Genomic DNA, 15,452 nt, shown 5'->3' with positions numbered 1-15,452 from the left:
CATGAACTTAACAAGTATGGGTTAATTACATTGGGGAGAGGAGATGAGGAACATTAATATTTCAGTCACAACTGGGGGGGGGGTGTCTCTGGGGAGCCGCATGAAGCGGTGAAGTTGGTGTACTTGCTCGGTCCCACTTGCATAAGGAGAAAAGCTGCTTATAATGTATGTGCGGTCGGGTTAGTGGGTTGGATGCTTGATGAATCACAGGGGGCTTCTTCAGTCATGAAATGAATACAAACCCCTGGCGCTAGAAATCCAGCTAAAACACATCAGCTAAGCATCGTGTATGAAAAGTTTGGACTGCTTTGAGTCCAAACTGAATTGTTTTTTCTTACAAAAAAAAAGAAGCTCAATGTTTCCCCAATCTTCATGAAAATGCCTCAGATTGGATGTAATGTCATACCTAGTTCACTATATGTTAGTTAAACACACCAACATTGTTTTAATGTGTGAATAAAAGCTCTCCACAGAGCCACCCACAAGGCTGCATACAGACACAGTGGTCAGCCACTGCATGAAGTGAAGTGGATATCAGAATGCCAGTTGAAGAAATATTGCTGCAGACAGCCTTCCCCACACCTCTGACATGAAAACAGTTGGACAGTGGAACTCCAGCAGGTGCTGACAGGTGCTTCTGGTAAAGTACTGACCCCTATCTCTTTTTCTGAATGCAGTGTAACATCAGGATATGTCAGGATGTCTCAGAATTTGCTGCCCACTTCTTTGCATCGCAGTTTTGTTGCAGTTCAAAACCATTAACTCCATTACCCTTTGAAGTACTTTTTTTTTCCATCTGTGCTTTAGCTATGCTTGATTCTGGCAAAGACAAAACCGCTAATGGCGAGACACTGGTCATAAACAAATAGTTCTGTCCAGTTTTGGTGCTGACTCAGTCCTGCAGCCTGTTTAGAGCAGAAGTACTGCCAGTCAGCCCACCATGTGCTGACATTTGTAAATTTGGACTTGAACACACAAAACAAGCAACACATAACCATTTGCCATGTGTTACTTCTCATGAAAGTTACTGGTTTGAGAACAAAAATCAGCTCAAGTCTTTTACTTTTAAATCACAATTTACACCATTTGAGGGGATCCATCTTCTCTAAATACCACATCCGTGTAACCCCATGTTGTTCTTACCTTTATGAGCACGCTTATAGAAAATCTCTGCAACTGCAGGGGGTGACATATTCTGAATATCAACTATTTCACACCTTTTTTTTTCTGGGCTTCGTCACTTGGAGTGTCTTCTTAACTATGTAAATCAGAGAGTTGAGGTACTCGTCTAGGATTGCCACTTGCCCTTGCTCTTCATCCTGTCTACCAGAATGCCTGATTGGACCAGTTCCTCGGTTGCGTGCTCCATTAAAGCCGCAGCAACTAATTGCACCTGCTGCTAAAAGTGTGTACTCAGTGTCTGACTTGGGGTGGTTGGGATTTGGTGTCTGCAGACTCTTGTTACATTTGTCTGCTTTATTTTCTTAGTTTGAATGAGCTAGCTGTAGCTCTACTGCCTACGGATGAGAAATTGTAAGTGGTTCTTTACAATGGTACAACGACAATATGTGTTTTGTCTGTGAAAGTTTTGTCCATCTTGATGTGTTGAATTAAACTGGACCATGTTTACTTATTTTTTTATGTAAAATACATCAATAGTTTTGCTTTTTTGTGTTTCATTCTGAAGCAAACATATTTAATTTGTGCTGTTAAGGTCTTGTAGGCATGTTCATATTAAAAGCTTCTCATACAGTAAAAAAAAGTAACATTATACTTGGGATACTGAAATGTAATATGTGCTGACTCAATGTTTTTTTTTTACTTTAAAGAGGGTGTGATTTTAGGTATATATGTTGCAATATTCATCATCAGCTATTCAAGGTTGTAAATCTACAATCAAAACTGATGAAAAAAAGGGTATCAGGACGATGTATCATATATGTTTTGATAACAGTGATCAAAGATTCTACAGGTCACCCCTCCGTGACTTGTTCAGATGAATACCTTTTCAAAACAGTTTTCGACTGGGAATAGCATGGGTTAATGTCCATTTGGACTCACCAGTTGACAATCTTCCAGTGAGTTGACAAGCTGAGCGTTCTGGCAGGAGAGGATGGAGCCTGCCAAGTTGAGCATCACACACACTGCAGACAGCAGCATGAAGAATGTGATCTGTGACAGAAAAACAGGAGGGGAAGACAGATATTAGAAAAAAAAAAGGACAGCATTATGTTGTTGCTTGCTGCTGATTGCAATGTTTCGCCACTTACGTCCCTGTGATGCTTTCGTTGAAAATAGCTATAATACCAGAGGCACAGTAATCAATCATCACTGTGATTTCAACAGATCTTGTAGAGGAAATAAGTCTTTATGTCGAGCACAAACATTTCTTTTCCTTATTTTCAGAATCCAAACTTAATAAAAATCTGAGGTTTTTGCATTAAGACGCATGAAGCAGCTTATCCAAAGGTGGATATTGTAAACCTGAAGTGAATGTTTTGTCCTCCACAACATGGCAACAGCTGTGGAGCAGCTAAAATCAATCTCCAACATAAACACAAAAAGGTAACCTTGGATTTCCTTGGCCGCCTTTCCTAAAAGTTTAAGCTTTTTTTTATTTTTTTTATTTCCTAGCTGACAGCTCTGTGGACATCCTGTTAGGAGAAATATGGCTGCTATCTTCACTGGTACTTCACAGTTCAAACACCAGGAAAAGTGCTTTCAATTTTTCAGAAGACAGTGGGAAAAATAGAAACCTGGCCTCTGCGTTATGTAAACTCAGACTATAGTTTAAGAGCAAGTTGATGGCTAAGAATCAACTGAATTCAAAAAGAAAGAAGAAAAACCAATACAGTAAAAGTTTTGCTTGTAAAGTGTTGGAACCAACAGAATTGGTGGAGGACAAAGAGGGCACTTGAAGGAGGAGCTCGGTAGAAAGGTGATTGAGGAAACATATAAACAGATGGAGAGGAGGAGAGATTCTCAAGGGGAGGGAAAAGGCAAAGAACTGGAGATAGCATGTTATAAACAGATGGAGTGATAAGTTTAAGTGTTTTTTTCCACAGCAGACAATTGACAGATTGGGAGGCTGATGTGTGAACTTGAGCAACAACTTATTGGATGGCAAAGAAGGAAAACAGAGGAGAAGAAAGGAGATGCAGACACCAGAAAAAAGAAATAAGACAGTCATAACAGATAGAACTATGCCGAGGAGAGAGAAAGAACGTGTCTGCGTAGTCCCATGGTGTAGTGGTGGTAATGATGTGTAGATGTGATTAATTAGGATTTCATCTGAATTTGATATCAAGCTGCAGGGTTCCCAGATGATCAGCTGCATTAGAATAAAAACAGGAAAACCACTGAACATAATAGAGCTTCACACATAAAAAGATATCTTCTAAATGTGGAGCAGTCTTGAGCAACAAATGAATCATAATTTATCCAACACATTATTATAAATACTGTGATGGACTGGCAACCTGTCTATGGTGTACCCAACCTCTCACCAAACGATTGCTGGAATAAGCTCCAGCTTCCTGCGACCCTGAATTGAATGAAGTGGTTTAGAAAATGGATAGATGGATTATTATAAATAATTGAATAAAAATTATGTTTTTAGATGTAGCCTACATGCACTCAGTAATCAGCAATAGGCAATGTGAAATGTATTAAAAATATATATAAGTCATTGGAATAGTCTTATTCATATGTTAACACATGTATGAATATAAATGTATATGAATATATATTCATTTCTATGGATGTGATCATTAATGGTTGGAAATGAGGGCACAGTTGGATGACATTTTTTAGGATGTGCAAAATGAATTATTCTCATTATTTGTAATAGTAAATATGTGATGCATTACTTATTAAATGGCAGCGAGAATCTGACTTATACTTACATAGTTGGTTTCCAGGCAAAACAATGAGAACTGAATCACTAAAGCAAATCCGACTTATGGCCTTTTAAGCACCTTGAATTCTCATTTGCTACAGTACAACGTAAAACAGTGAGGTTCAAATGAAGCATCACAGGGGAAGGTTGACTTTTCTTTTGGGTAATTAATTTATTTAACTATAAATTTTTTAAATTGTACTTAAGGTTGAAAACATTTTATCTTGTACCTTTATGATTTTTGAATGGATTCTTTACCACAGTAAGAAATTGCAAACAACAACGCAGTGTTGTTCTGCAATATAATGAATACACAACAGTCTTATACCCATATGGAATTGGTATGGAAAATAAATGAGAGGTAGCTCTTATATATATATATATATATATATATATATATATATATATATATATATATATATATATATATATATATATATATATATATATAGTATATATATATATATATATATATATATATATGTATACATATATATATATATATATATATATATATATATGTATGTTATATATATATATATATATATATATATATATATATATATATATATATATATATATATATATATATGTATATATATATATATATATATATATGTATACATATATATATATATATATATATATATATATATATATATATATATATATATACATACATATATATATATATATGTATATGTATACATATATATATATATATATATATATATATATATACTATATATATATATATATGAGAACTGAATCACTAAATCACTGAATCACTAAAAAACAAAAACAAAAAAAAAACCACATATATATATATATATATATATATATATATATATATATATATATATATATATATATATATATATATATATATATATATATATATATATATATATATATATATATATATGTATGTATATATATATGTATATATATATAGTACATAATGGTACGATGGTGAATCCACTTTTATGACGATCAAAAGGGGGGATTGATCTACTTGTTATATTTTCATTTTATTTCAATACAACATAAAAGGCTGAATGCAAAGTGACTCAGAAAGATAAAACACACATTCACCACATGAATATTGTCATATTTTACAAATGTTGAAAGACTTGCTAATCTAGTGTATCCTGTCTTTATTTAGAGTTGACAGAAATAACACTAGTTTGTAACCCTACTGATGTTGCTTGTATTACTGTTGTAATAAAAAAAAAAGGAAAATGAACAACTGTAACATAGTTGCTGTGTTTTTTTTTTGTTTTTTTTTAAATATTCAACTAATAAAATTGTTATTTCTAAAGCTAAAGGTATGTTTTTTATCATCAATGAATCTAATAAATGAATGTAGGACAATAACATATGGAAATCATGATATGTAATATGAGCTGCTCTCTTCTGATTGTTCTGGTCAATTTACATAAATGAAAAGAATCAATTTATATGCTTGATGTACAATGTTTAAAACATAATTACTTGCTAAATTTGAACAGCAAAACATTTGAAAAAACATATGTTTTAAAATATCAAGACAATCATCTGCAGCCATCTTGATTTTTTTTTACTCTCACCCCTTTTAGGATGCAACAAGCAAATGTGAGCACATTTTAAACGGAAAACTAGTGTGATATTGTAGATAACGAAACACTGAATCCACAATGGTTCAGGCAGAGATTTGTCATAATATGCATGCAGCATTGATAAGTATGACAGCAGTAGTTAACATTTGCAGAGTGATGTTCTACAGAAGCGAAGAGAACTACGCATCTTCATTAGCACACTTGGGGCAGCGGGAGCATTCAGTTTGAATGATGTCATGACAGTAACTATCACAACAAGGATATTGTTATGCAAAAAGCAGTGACAGTTAAAGCTTCTTCCCTGACATATGGGTTAAAAGATGTGCTTTAACAAAACCTCTTCAGATTTCCCTTTGTTGCCTGTTGAGAGAGAGTCAGCTTTAATGCTGTGCTTCAAACAGAGACTCTAACAGAGAAGGGAAATGGTTTCTTTTTATCAAAGCCCCAGTGACCATTTGAGTACTATTATACATATCATGCAGCTTTAAAGAGTTGCTTAATTTATGAGATTAATAACTTTGTCAGAGTACACAATGATCCTTTACTGGAATGTCCTCACATTAATGAAACAACAGAGGTGGTGTGAAATACCTTTACTGGATCAGAAATATATGTTAAAATATTTGTGTTTTTAACTCAAGCACTGTAAAATTTGTAACAAAGAACCCTGATTTGAGCTCGATAGGTCTGTATGACCAAGACATGACCTGTGCACTTCAATATCTTCTCTCTGCTGAGCTGATTGTCATGCTTGGCATCACACAAAAGCCTTCTCATTATCATGTGAGATCACATAGCACCATTTAGCAGCTAGTCATTAATTACTGCTGCGCTGCCCTCTGCATGCCAAAGAGAAAAACACACACACACACACACATCCACAATAATGGACGTACACAGCCGTCGGTTGTTGTAACCGCCACAGTAGATTTATGCTGCATGTCATCATTACATTGTTTAACACTGACTGTAGAGAACAATACACCATAACACAATCACCATCCATCTCCACGACACACAGATTATAGAGGAGGACCCGAGGTTCAGGTGTGCCGCTGTAATTCCCCATAACTGTCACTGAGGTTGAAATCTTTTGGCTTCATCTTGATCCAGGTTACTCTTCAAAGTGCAAATATTAATAATGCTTTGGTGACATGTGAATGAAAACATACCAATGAAAAACAGGCTGCATATGATACAAAGTAAGCTATGTTTTACAAGGAGGGAATCTTGGATGAAGTAAATAATTGGAATTCTGTTTTCAAAGATGGTGCCCCACTTATTTCTGTGAAACTGCTTGATCTTTACTTATAGCTACAAGCATACATCATGTTTGCAGCAAAGATTTTCCTCAGAGTTAGCTGACTTCCTGCTGAGTCTGTTCACACAAACAGAGTGCGATCAACCATTTTATCCTACGATGGATAAAACTAACAATTACCCTACAAAGATGATGTAGAATAAGGCCTGAAGCGGGCGAAAAAATATTCTCTTCTCTACTCCTGAAGCTAAGCTAACCAAACTAAATCTAAAGATTTTACTTATATATATATATATATATATATATATATATATATATATATATTCGAGAATTTAGGTTCAATAAGAGAGTCTATTTTAAATTGTCAAATTAATAAGTTACACACACAGTCATGTGTGGAATCATCTTTAGTAGACCAACACAAGCAAGTCTTTGCAGCAGAAGTCCAATGCTGTCATTCAAAGTCATCTCAGCTTTAAATTTGAGTTCTCTCCATCTGCATGTGCTGCCTGAAATATTGACACAAACTAAACTCATTCATCAGCTTGGTTTATTATTATTATTATTATTATTATATTATTTAGAGATAAGAAAAGCATTTCTGTGGGGCAGCTGGAGGATGCAGCAGCAGATCATGACCATGCACACATCCAATGTTTCATTTAAAGCTGCTTCATAAAAATACAGATAAATAAATTAAAGGAAAAGATCAAACTGAGGCCTCATATTAAAGCAGTATATTTAAGTTGAAATAAACTAATATTTTAAAGGGGAAAAACTTTTTAATATTCATATTACACAGTTACACAACTGTGTTTATATGTTTGGATGTCAATGTCTGGCAGCTCTGGAGAAATGACGCAATCACAAATCTATACAGTATAACAAAAAAAATTATTGTATGAATTGTGTTTCTTTAACTTATGTTTAATGAACATGAAAAATGAAATAGCAAATGTATGAATGTTTTCTGTACCCATGGAGCAGATGTAAAACTGCAACTTTATTTTTTCCCTGAAGCTTCTGCATGGTGGCCAAAAGTCTGTTTAGTTTCATCTGCCTACAGCACTTCTTTCTAAAAACCCCTCTAGTTAAATGAGATGCTGCTTTCCGCAGCTCAGATGCTGAATTTTTTGATGAAGTGACAACAAAGGCTCCCATCCGATGCTTTCCATGTCAGCCCAGTTTGTGCATCATCTCTGCAAAGTGGCACATTACTGCTCTCCTGCAGGTTCTGATTTACGTCTACTGCTACCCGGCTGACATGCAGTTTTATCTGCATGTTCTTTTGGTCTTTAACGTCATCGCAACATTGACTGCTGCCTTTAACTGTTTTTTCTTTTAATGATGCTATTTCAGACAAGTTGAAGATGAGCAAACTGTATGCACTTTAAAAGCTTCTTATAGAAACCTGTTTCTGATCTGGGCTGCAGTTAGCTCAAGTTTCAGACTTTCAGTGATTTCACAGTTTTTAGTATTCATGAATTTATTTAATTTAACATCTAAATCACCATTTGTGATAATACTTTATTATGACAGCTACTGATCAACTTTACAAGTCAAAGCAAGTCAGTAAAAGCTTGAGAAATTAATTTGGTTTTTAAGACTTATTATTAATAGTAAAAAATAATAATATAACAGCTGGTTTTTTGGTTCTGAAAATATTCAAATTATTGCAAATTAACATGGCGTCTTATGAGGAGTAATATCAGTTTGTGCAGTACAGGACATCCATGTAGTCTGCTGGTGAAAAATGTGGGCAATTCTTAAATTAACTAATGTTGATACGTCAAATAACCTTGTGCAAAACAACCTCCAAGCATGTTTCAGTTCCACAGATTATCTGCCTTTGCTTCACTGAGCAAAGCAGATGATGAAATTTAAACACTAACCAGCTCATCAAAGATGCATAAGAAGTACAAACCATAACATGTTATGCAATTTACTGTACACCTCCTTCTTACAAACCTTGCTTTCAGTAGTACATGGTGCACTTTCAGCTGCTTTAACAACCAAACAGCCATATGGTGTTGAAATTTTTATTGTTTTATCTGAACACACAATCAAAATACAAAGGTTGTTGGATTTTACTTGTTATATAAAGCAGAATCACTGTTTGTTTTTTTAAACTTATTTCTTGAGAAATAAATCTAACTTATAACTAAAGGGGCCCTAATTCTACAGTTTAGTTAGACTTTAAATAAAAGAGAATATCAATATGTTGAATTTCTTTTTGTAATCTACAACAATTTATGTCAAATATACACAATTAAGAGGGAATAGCCGACATCGGCACTTTCAGTTTATCTTATTAACTTACCTTTTGCCTCGAAGCCTCTTTGAAAAGATTTTTTACCTGCTCCTGTGGTTTAACCCTTCTTCAGGCAAAAAATTAAAGATTGAACAGTATGATCATATGGGACTTGCTTTAAAGAGAATCTGAAACACTTTGCATCCCCTGACTGCAACGCAAATTAGTATTTAGTCTGCAGCAGCACTGCGACACAACACAATTTATTTTCAATTATCTCTGAGCCACGAGAGATGGAAGCAATGTTGTTTTGCTGCTGCTCAGCAGATCACACAACCTCTGATACAGTTTCCCTCCGACACTGAATATCAATCCTCTGGCCCCTGCAGGGCTTTGACACATCTGTGCACAGAAAGCACTTAAAAGACAATACGAGATGTACTAAGAATGTTGATTTTGAGGAGGCAGTAGTACAGTATTATATCTGGATTATTTACTGGATAGCCAGATCTGAAAAACTGTTCAGCTTTAGGGGAATGTAAAAGGGGAATGTAAAAGTATTAAATCCCAAGCATTTAATACTTTAATACTGGGGTTAAAACACAGACAGAAAACAAGACAATGCATTTCTAGAGATGTTCCCTCTGACTGACGATACAAAGCAGCGCCAATGCAGCCGCAAAACATGGTTTCTGTTGGTTCACAAAGGTAACTAAGGTAACGCTCTGTATATACATAGTATGTTATGTGTGTATATATATATATATATATATACACACGGGATGTGTGTTTGTCTTCAGATGGAATCATCAGGGTTAGGTGTGATGAAAGTTGGATGACTTGAGTTCAATGCTGGTCCAAATAAATAGAGGAGGTATTGATACTAACTCTCAGCAGCAGAGCCCGGGGGACATCACACTCATCCAGACGTAATGACTTTTCAATGCCCATACTGTAGTATCGCACACACCACTCGTGTGCTCCTACCTCCTATGCCATCTCCACCCATTATTCTACTGTTCTAAGTCACAGTACTTTCTTTCATTACTTTATGTATTTAATACAATTTCCATTTAGTTTTATTTATTTTTTCTTTACGCTGCACGTTGGTGAGAAGCTCAACTGATATCCTTTGTTCTCTGCACAATAATTGAAGTCTAGATAATAACACAGCCTTAATACTGCTGGGAAATTGCGCACATGGCTGTGGTTACTGTAATGAGATGGAGACATTGAAACACAGCAAGGAGACACAGAGAACACAATTTTTACCCTTATGCACATATTTTTGGGATGAATCAGGAAACAATCTTCAAAACATATGGCTTATCTGGAATTGCCATTTTTGAGATGTTGGAGGAACTCAGGATGGATTTGGAGAGTATTCATGTATACCTGCAAATGACTGCAAATAATACGTGTCACAGCTGGGATTTCCCAGATGTGCTGTTCAAGTTCTAAACACCAAATAGTTACACCCATGTACAAAATATCTCGGGTCAGTTCATGAGTCTTTCATTTTCAAAACAGTCTTCTGTTTTCCAAGTTGCTAGTTACACGGCTTAGATTTATGACTTAAGATTAAGATTAAGATTTAAGATTACATCACTTTCAGCAATCTTTTGTGACACCAATCATGTTCACCGCAAAGTAATGAGAAGAAATTGGTCCTTGTCAGAGGTTTCTGTTTTTTTAGTGATTGTCAGTTCTTCAGAAGAAGCGAAGTGAGGTGGATGAATCCTCACAACTCTGTCAAATCTCCTGGAAATTCATCCATAACATATCCGCTCAGTAATGGGTCTGCTGTGTTTGTGTTTTCCTGAGAGGGAGTTGGAGAAACATTACCTGCATAGTTACAGCTGCTGAGGCAAGATGATTTGACCTTGGAGACCAGTTTGCACATTCCTATCATTGTAAGTAAAACTTTCAAACTTTTCAGTCTGGGTGGTGTTATTTGAGCACAAGGTTCTCTCGTCATTACAATAATCTGGGGAAAGAGAAACCACCAGTGGTGGTGAGAACTGTGGGACTTGTAAATCAATCAGTCAATCAAAACTTTATTTATGAAGCGCTTTTCCAACATAAAATATGTAACTCAAAGCGTTTTACAGTTTAAAATCAGACATTAAGGAAGCACACAGACAGACACATTATATAAAAATAGACGTCCAACCCCCCTTTTTAGATACATCTAAATGAGAAAGCTAAGTGCAGACGGACTAGTCGTGGAAACCCCATCCGAGGAGCCGTTTGCACCGGGACACCGCAATGGCAGGCACCAGCAGCACTGCACCCTATCCACCACCGCCACCCCGGTTGCAGACAGCTCCCACAAAGGAAACACCAGAAACACCATTTAAAACATATAAAATGTATGAAGACAAAACCTAAAATGAAAAACTAAAATAGAATAAATAAATAAATAAACCTAAAATATATATATATATATATATATATATATATATATATATATATATATATATATATATATATATATATATATGTATGTATGTATGTATGTATGTATATACATACATACATACATACATACGTATATATACATACGTATATATACATACGTATATATACATACATACATACATATATATATATATATATATATATATATACATACATACATACATACATACATACATACATACATACATATATATATATATATATATATATATATATATGTATATATACGTATGTATGTATGTATATATATATATATATATATATATATATATATTTATTTACATACATATATACACACATATACATACAGATATGCACACACATAAATATAAGAATGAAATAAAAATAGTCAATTAAAAGAAAATCAAAATGGAATAAATTAATCAATTAAAACTTAATAAGAAATCAAGTAAAGGCCAAACTAAAAAGGTGGGTCTTGAGCCTGCTCTTAAAAGGTAAAGTAAAAGTGTCCATGAAGCTGTGAAGTTACTTTTAGCATGAACCTTGATTGTGTGCTTGTGGTTAACGCCTTAAATCTCAACCTAAGAACAACTTAGGAGAAAAGTTTTACATTTTTAACATTTTTAAAACCTTTATTTGACGTTTTAACTAAATCTGAAAAAAAGAAAAAACTGACAATTATTGTTTTGGTATTTTTCATTTTTTATCATCTAATATCATGCAAAATATCAAACTTCTTGGAGTGTCGTCCTCTGTTTTCTGGTATCCACCAGGGTGCAGGAGACTTGTATTTTATGGTGTACAACAGGGTTTTGAGTAAGGTTTCCACCGTAAAAAGATGCAAAATGTCTCAGAAAGTGTATGTATAAAATATGATACATTAAGCTTTATAGGGTTAAGCTTGCGAGAACTTTTTTTTTTTTCCAGCCAAGGACATCACGTCAATGCTGTTTTGCTTTACTGCATGTCAACAAGTGGATATTGATACACTGAAGAAAAAACAGCACCCTGAGGCAGATGCAGCAGAACCAAAGATTGGAGAAAACTGAAGACAAATGAACATCAGACTGACTTATTGGCTGAAATGAGATAATGCACATGCCAAACTAGCCCTCATTATGGGGAGCCAAAGAATCTGCCAGAGCTCAGTATAAACAGTGTAAAGTTATCATTTTAATAAAGGTTTTGCTGGACTTTTAAAATTGAAAAAGATGTTGCACAAACCTCCCTCTTCTTTACAAGCATTGCTTGTGTTGTCACTTTCACATGTAAGTCACTTCAGGTAAAAGTGTCTGTTAAATGACTGTAGAATAGAATAGAATTTCTGAGGTGATAGTTGAGCACTATCACATGTGTGATTTGCTGCAAAAAATATAAGAATGGAACATGGTGAATTTCTAAATGAAACTAATGAAGATGTTTTCAAGGAGCATTTTGCATTTGTTGTCTAACTTGATACTGAAATTAAGGAGGTCATGATGAAGTCAGTCCAGACACTTTCTCAGTAAGACAATGCAAGCAGACCCCTGTCAGCACTAAGAAACCATGTTTTGATGCTGACCTTTTTTAGACACACGCTGTTATCACAGACATCACAGCATTAAAAGTAGCGATGAGGCTGCTTTTCATCTTCCTGCTGATTGCATTAGGATGTTTGGTTAAGAACACCAGATGTTTTTCTCTTATTAGTTTTATTTTTTCCTACTTGTTGAGCATAAGAGTTAAAGACAAACACCTTGCCTCAGGGTTTTGATGTATAGTCATGTCGACAGCATGTCAGACTCCATCTCCATGGGATGTGATGGACTAGTTCCTGTGGTTAAAGGCATCATGTAGAAAATACAGTCTGAACAACTTTTATTGGCAAAGGAGACATGAAGCTGGGGAGACAGGTGCCCTAAATTACATCTACAGTATAAAATCCATTTTAAATTTAGATGTTAAGACTTTCCAAAATCTACAAGAGAACCTTAGTCTACAAAAGTCCACATAAGCTTTGTTTATCACAAAATGTTTAGAAGGCAGACAACCTGGCAGGGAAGAGAGGAGTTCATCTTTGAGCCGGTGTTCACACATATTGATTAAAACAGACCATGAAAGACAATATCAGCCAGAGGGTCAGTAGCTGATTAACCTCCCCTTCTCTGCATGTTAATCAACCACTGACCTCTGAGGAGCTAAAACAAGGAGGCTCTGCCTGCTCCGCTTTCCTCCCCAGGCCCTTAGTGGGGGGGCAGCTGTGATGAGACAGACCTTATAATGAAGCTAGTCCCAGCAGACCCTCACACCACACAGACATGCAGCAGGAACTTTATACAAGCTGCTTGCTTGAGGCAGCTTTTTGTAAAACCAGTGACAATGTTGTCCCAAAAAGGTGAGTCATCAGACACAGAGCACCGCCCTTAGTGATGTCAAGTCGGTTGTTACGCCGCCATGTTGTGTGGCAAAAAGTTAGCTACCATTATCGAGTGAGTGTTAATGTGCTGTCAGCTGCTGTTAGCGTGGTCAGGTCAGGGAGTGATATTTCTAAAAAAAAAAAATCTGTACTTGTTGGTGCTAAAGACCTGTATGATTTTCCAAAATCCTGGTTTACAAACATGTAAAACTGCCAACTTTATTTAACCACGACATCAAAATGACCTTGTCTTTTCACAGTCGCCCTTCACATGAGCAGAATTAAAATTTATTCATTTGAATTTAGCAAATATCCAACAAACTTTACCGCAGTATCATCTACACTGTGAGAAACTTGAGATTTTTTTTTTTTAAATTTACTGCTTAACACCAACAAAACGCTCACTACACAGCTGAGAGCGCTTCAGTTTTCTCGCAAGTCGAGTGAACAATTGAAAGTCACAGCATGAATGCACCAGTATTTGCTCCAGAATGAAAAGCTAGCCATAGCAGGCGAGGCAGTAGCCTGGTTTGTTTATCCCAAAAGAGCAAGTCACGTGATCAGTGATGAAAGAAGGTCTGTATGAAAGCTAGAACCAAGAACATGTGTGGTTCTATGGTACACAAAGGCTGTATAGGAACATATATATCAACTTTGCACCTCATGGATCTGCTGACAAGTTGTTTTGAATCAACCGTTTAGAAAATTGTGCTAAAATTAAGTTTTGAACCAGCATGCAGTAACAGTCCAGACTGAATGTAAGATGTGTGACATGTATAGTATCTATGAACAAAGCATGGCTGTAACCTTCGAGATAGTCAAGTTGCTGGTGAGCAGTTTTCATGAAACATGACAGGTATTTCAACAGATTAATAAGAAACTGTGTAAATTTTAGATATAACCTTCTAACTATGCACTTTGCAACATGTAGCCTTAACCATAAACAATTGTTCTATTTATTTACAAATGACAGATGAAGAAAAGTAAGGAATCAGGAGTCGGAGGGAACCAAAGCAAATACAAAGACTGTGGAAAATGTTGTACATAGGGCTGGGCGATATATCGAATATACTCGAGATATCGTGGCTAGTCCCCTGTGCGATGTAGAAAATGCCTATATTCGTCATATTCAAGTATCCTGTTGTCACGCAGTTGTTTTTAGCTGTGGGCGGGGTTTTCTCACTCCTCCTCGACTGCACCGCTTTGCACGGAGAGTTAAAGCAAGCACACCTCGTTACGTACATAACATGAGCTACGTGCTACGTCATGAGAGGCAGCGTGTAGCCACTTTCTCGCTAAATTTGGCGACTTCTTGTGAAAAGCGACTAGCGACAAATCTAGCAACTTTTACTGGAGTTATTGGAGACTTTCCTGTTGTTTTGGCGACTGACTTTAAAGCACATATTGTAAAGTTATTGTCACGAACGAGAGTCTCTCCCCGTCCTAAAGCACTCAGTCGCTCCGGCTGCAGCTGCAGCCAGTCAGAGGAGCAGAGAGGACACCTGTACGACTCCACCTACAGTCACAATGAACAGCCAAATCCGCCACTGATCCCGCTCTGGATTACAGAGTGGGACGTAAATTGCAAATTTTTTCACGTCACGCAA

At 35.7% G+C, this 15,452-nt stretch overlaps 1 protein-coding gene across 1 annotated transcript in view; it reads right to left on the bottom strand.

Annotated features, from left to right (window-relative positions):
• Positions 1–15,452, bottom strand: part of fam189a1 (family with sequence similarity 189 member A1) — a gene marked incomplete at both ends in the record, with an annotated part of 103,032 nt that overhangs the window by 18,427 nt on the left and 69,153 nt on the right. Inside the window, one exon of the mRNA XM_079242340.1 lies at positions 2,062–2,172. Within this exon, the coding sequence (XP_079098466.1) occupies positions 2,062–2,172 (111 nt within the window). The remainder of the gene's footprint in view (positions 1–2,061; positions 2,173–15,452) is intronic.

The sequence above is a fragment of the Telmatherina bonti genome (genome assembly GCF_933228915.1).
Source record: "Telmatherina bonti genome assembly, chromosome: 1".
In the NCBI taxonomy this organism is placed as follows: domain Eukaryota; kingdom Metazoa; phylum Chordata; class Actinopteri; order Atheriniformes; family Telmatherinidae; genus Telmatherina; species Telmatherina bonti.
The sequence above is the reverse complement of the archived record's forward strand: the minus strand, read 5'-3'. Positions and strand labels throughout refer to the sequence as shown.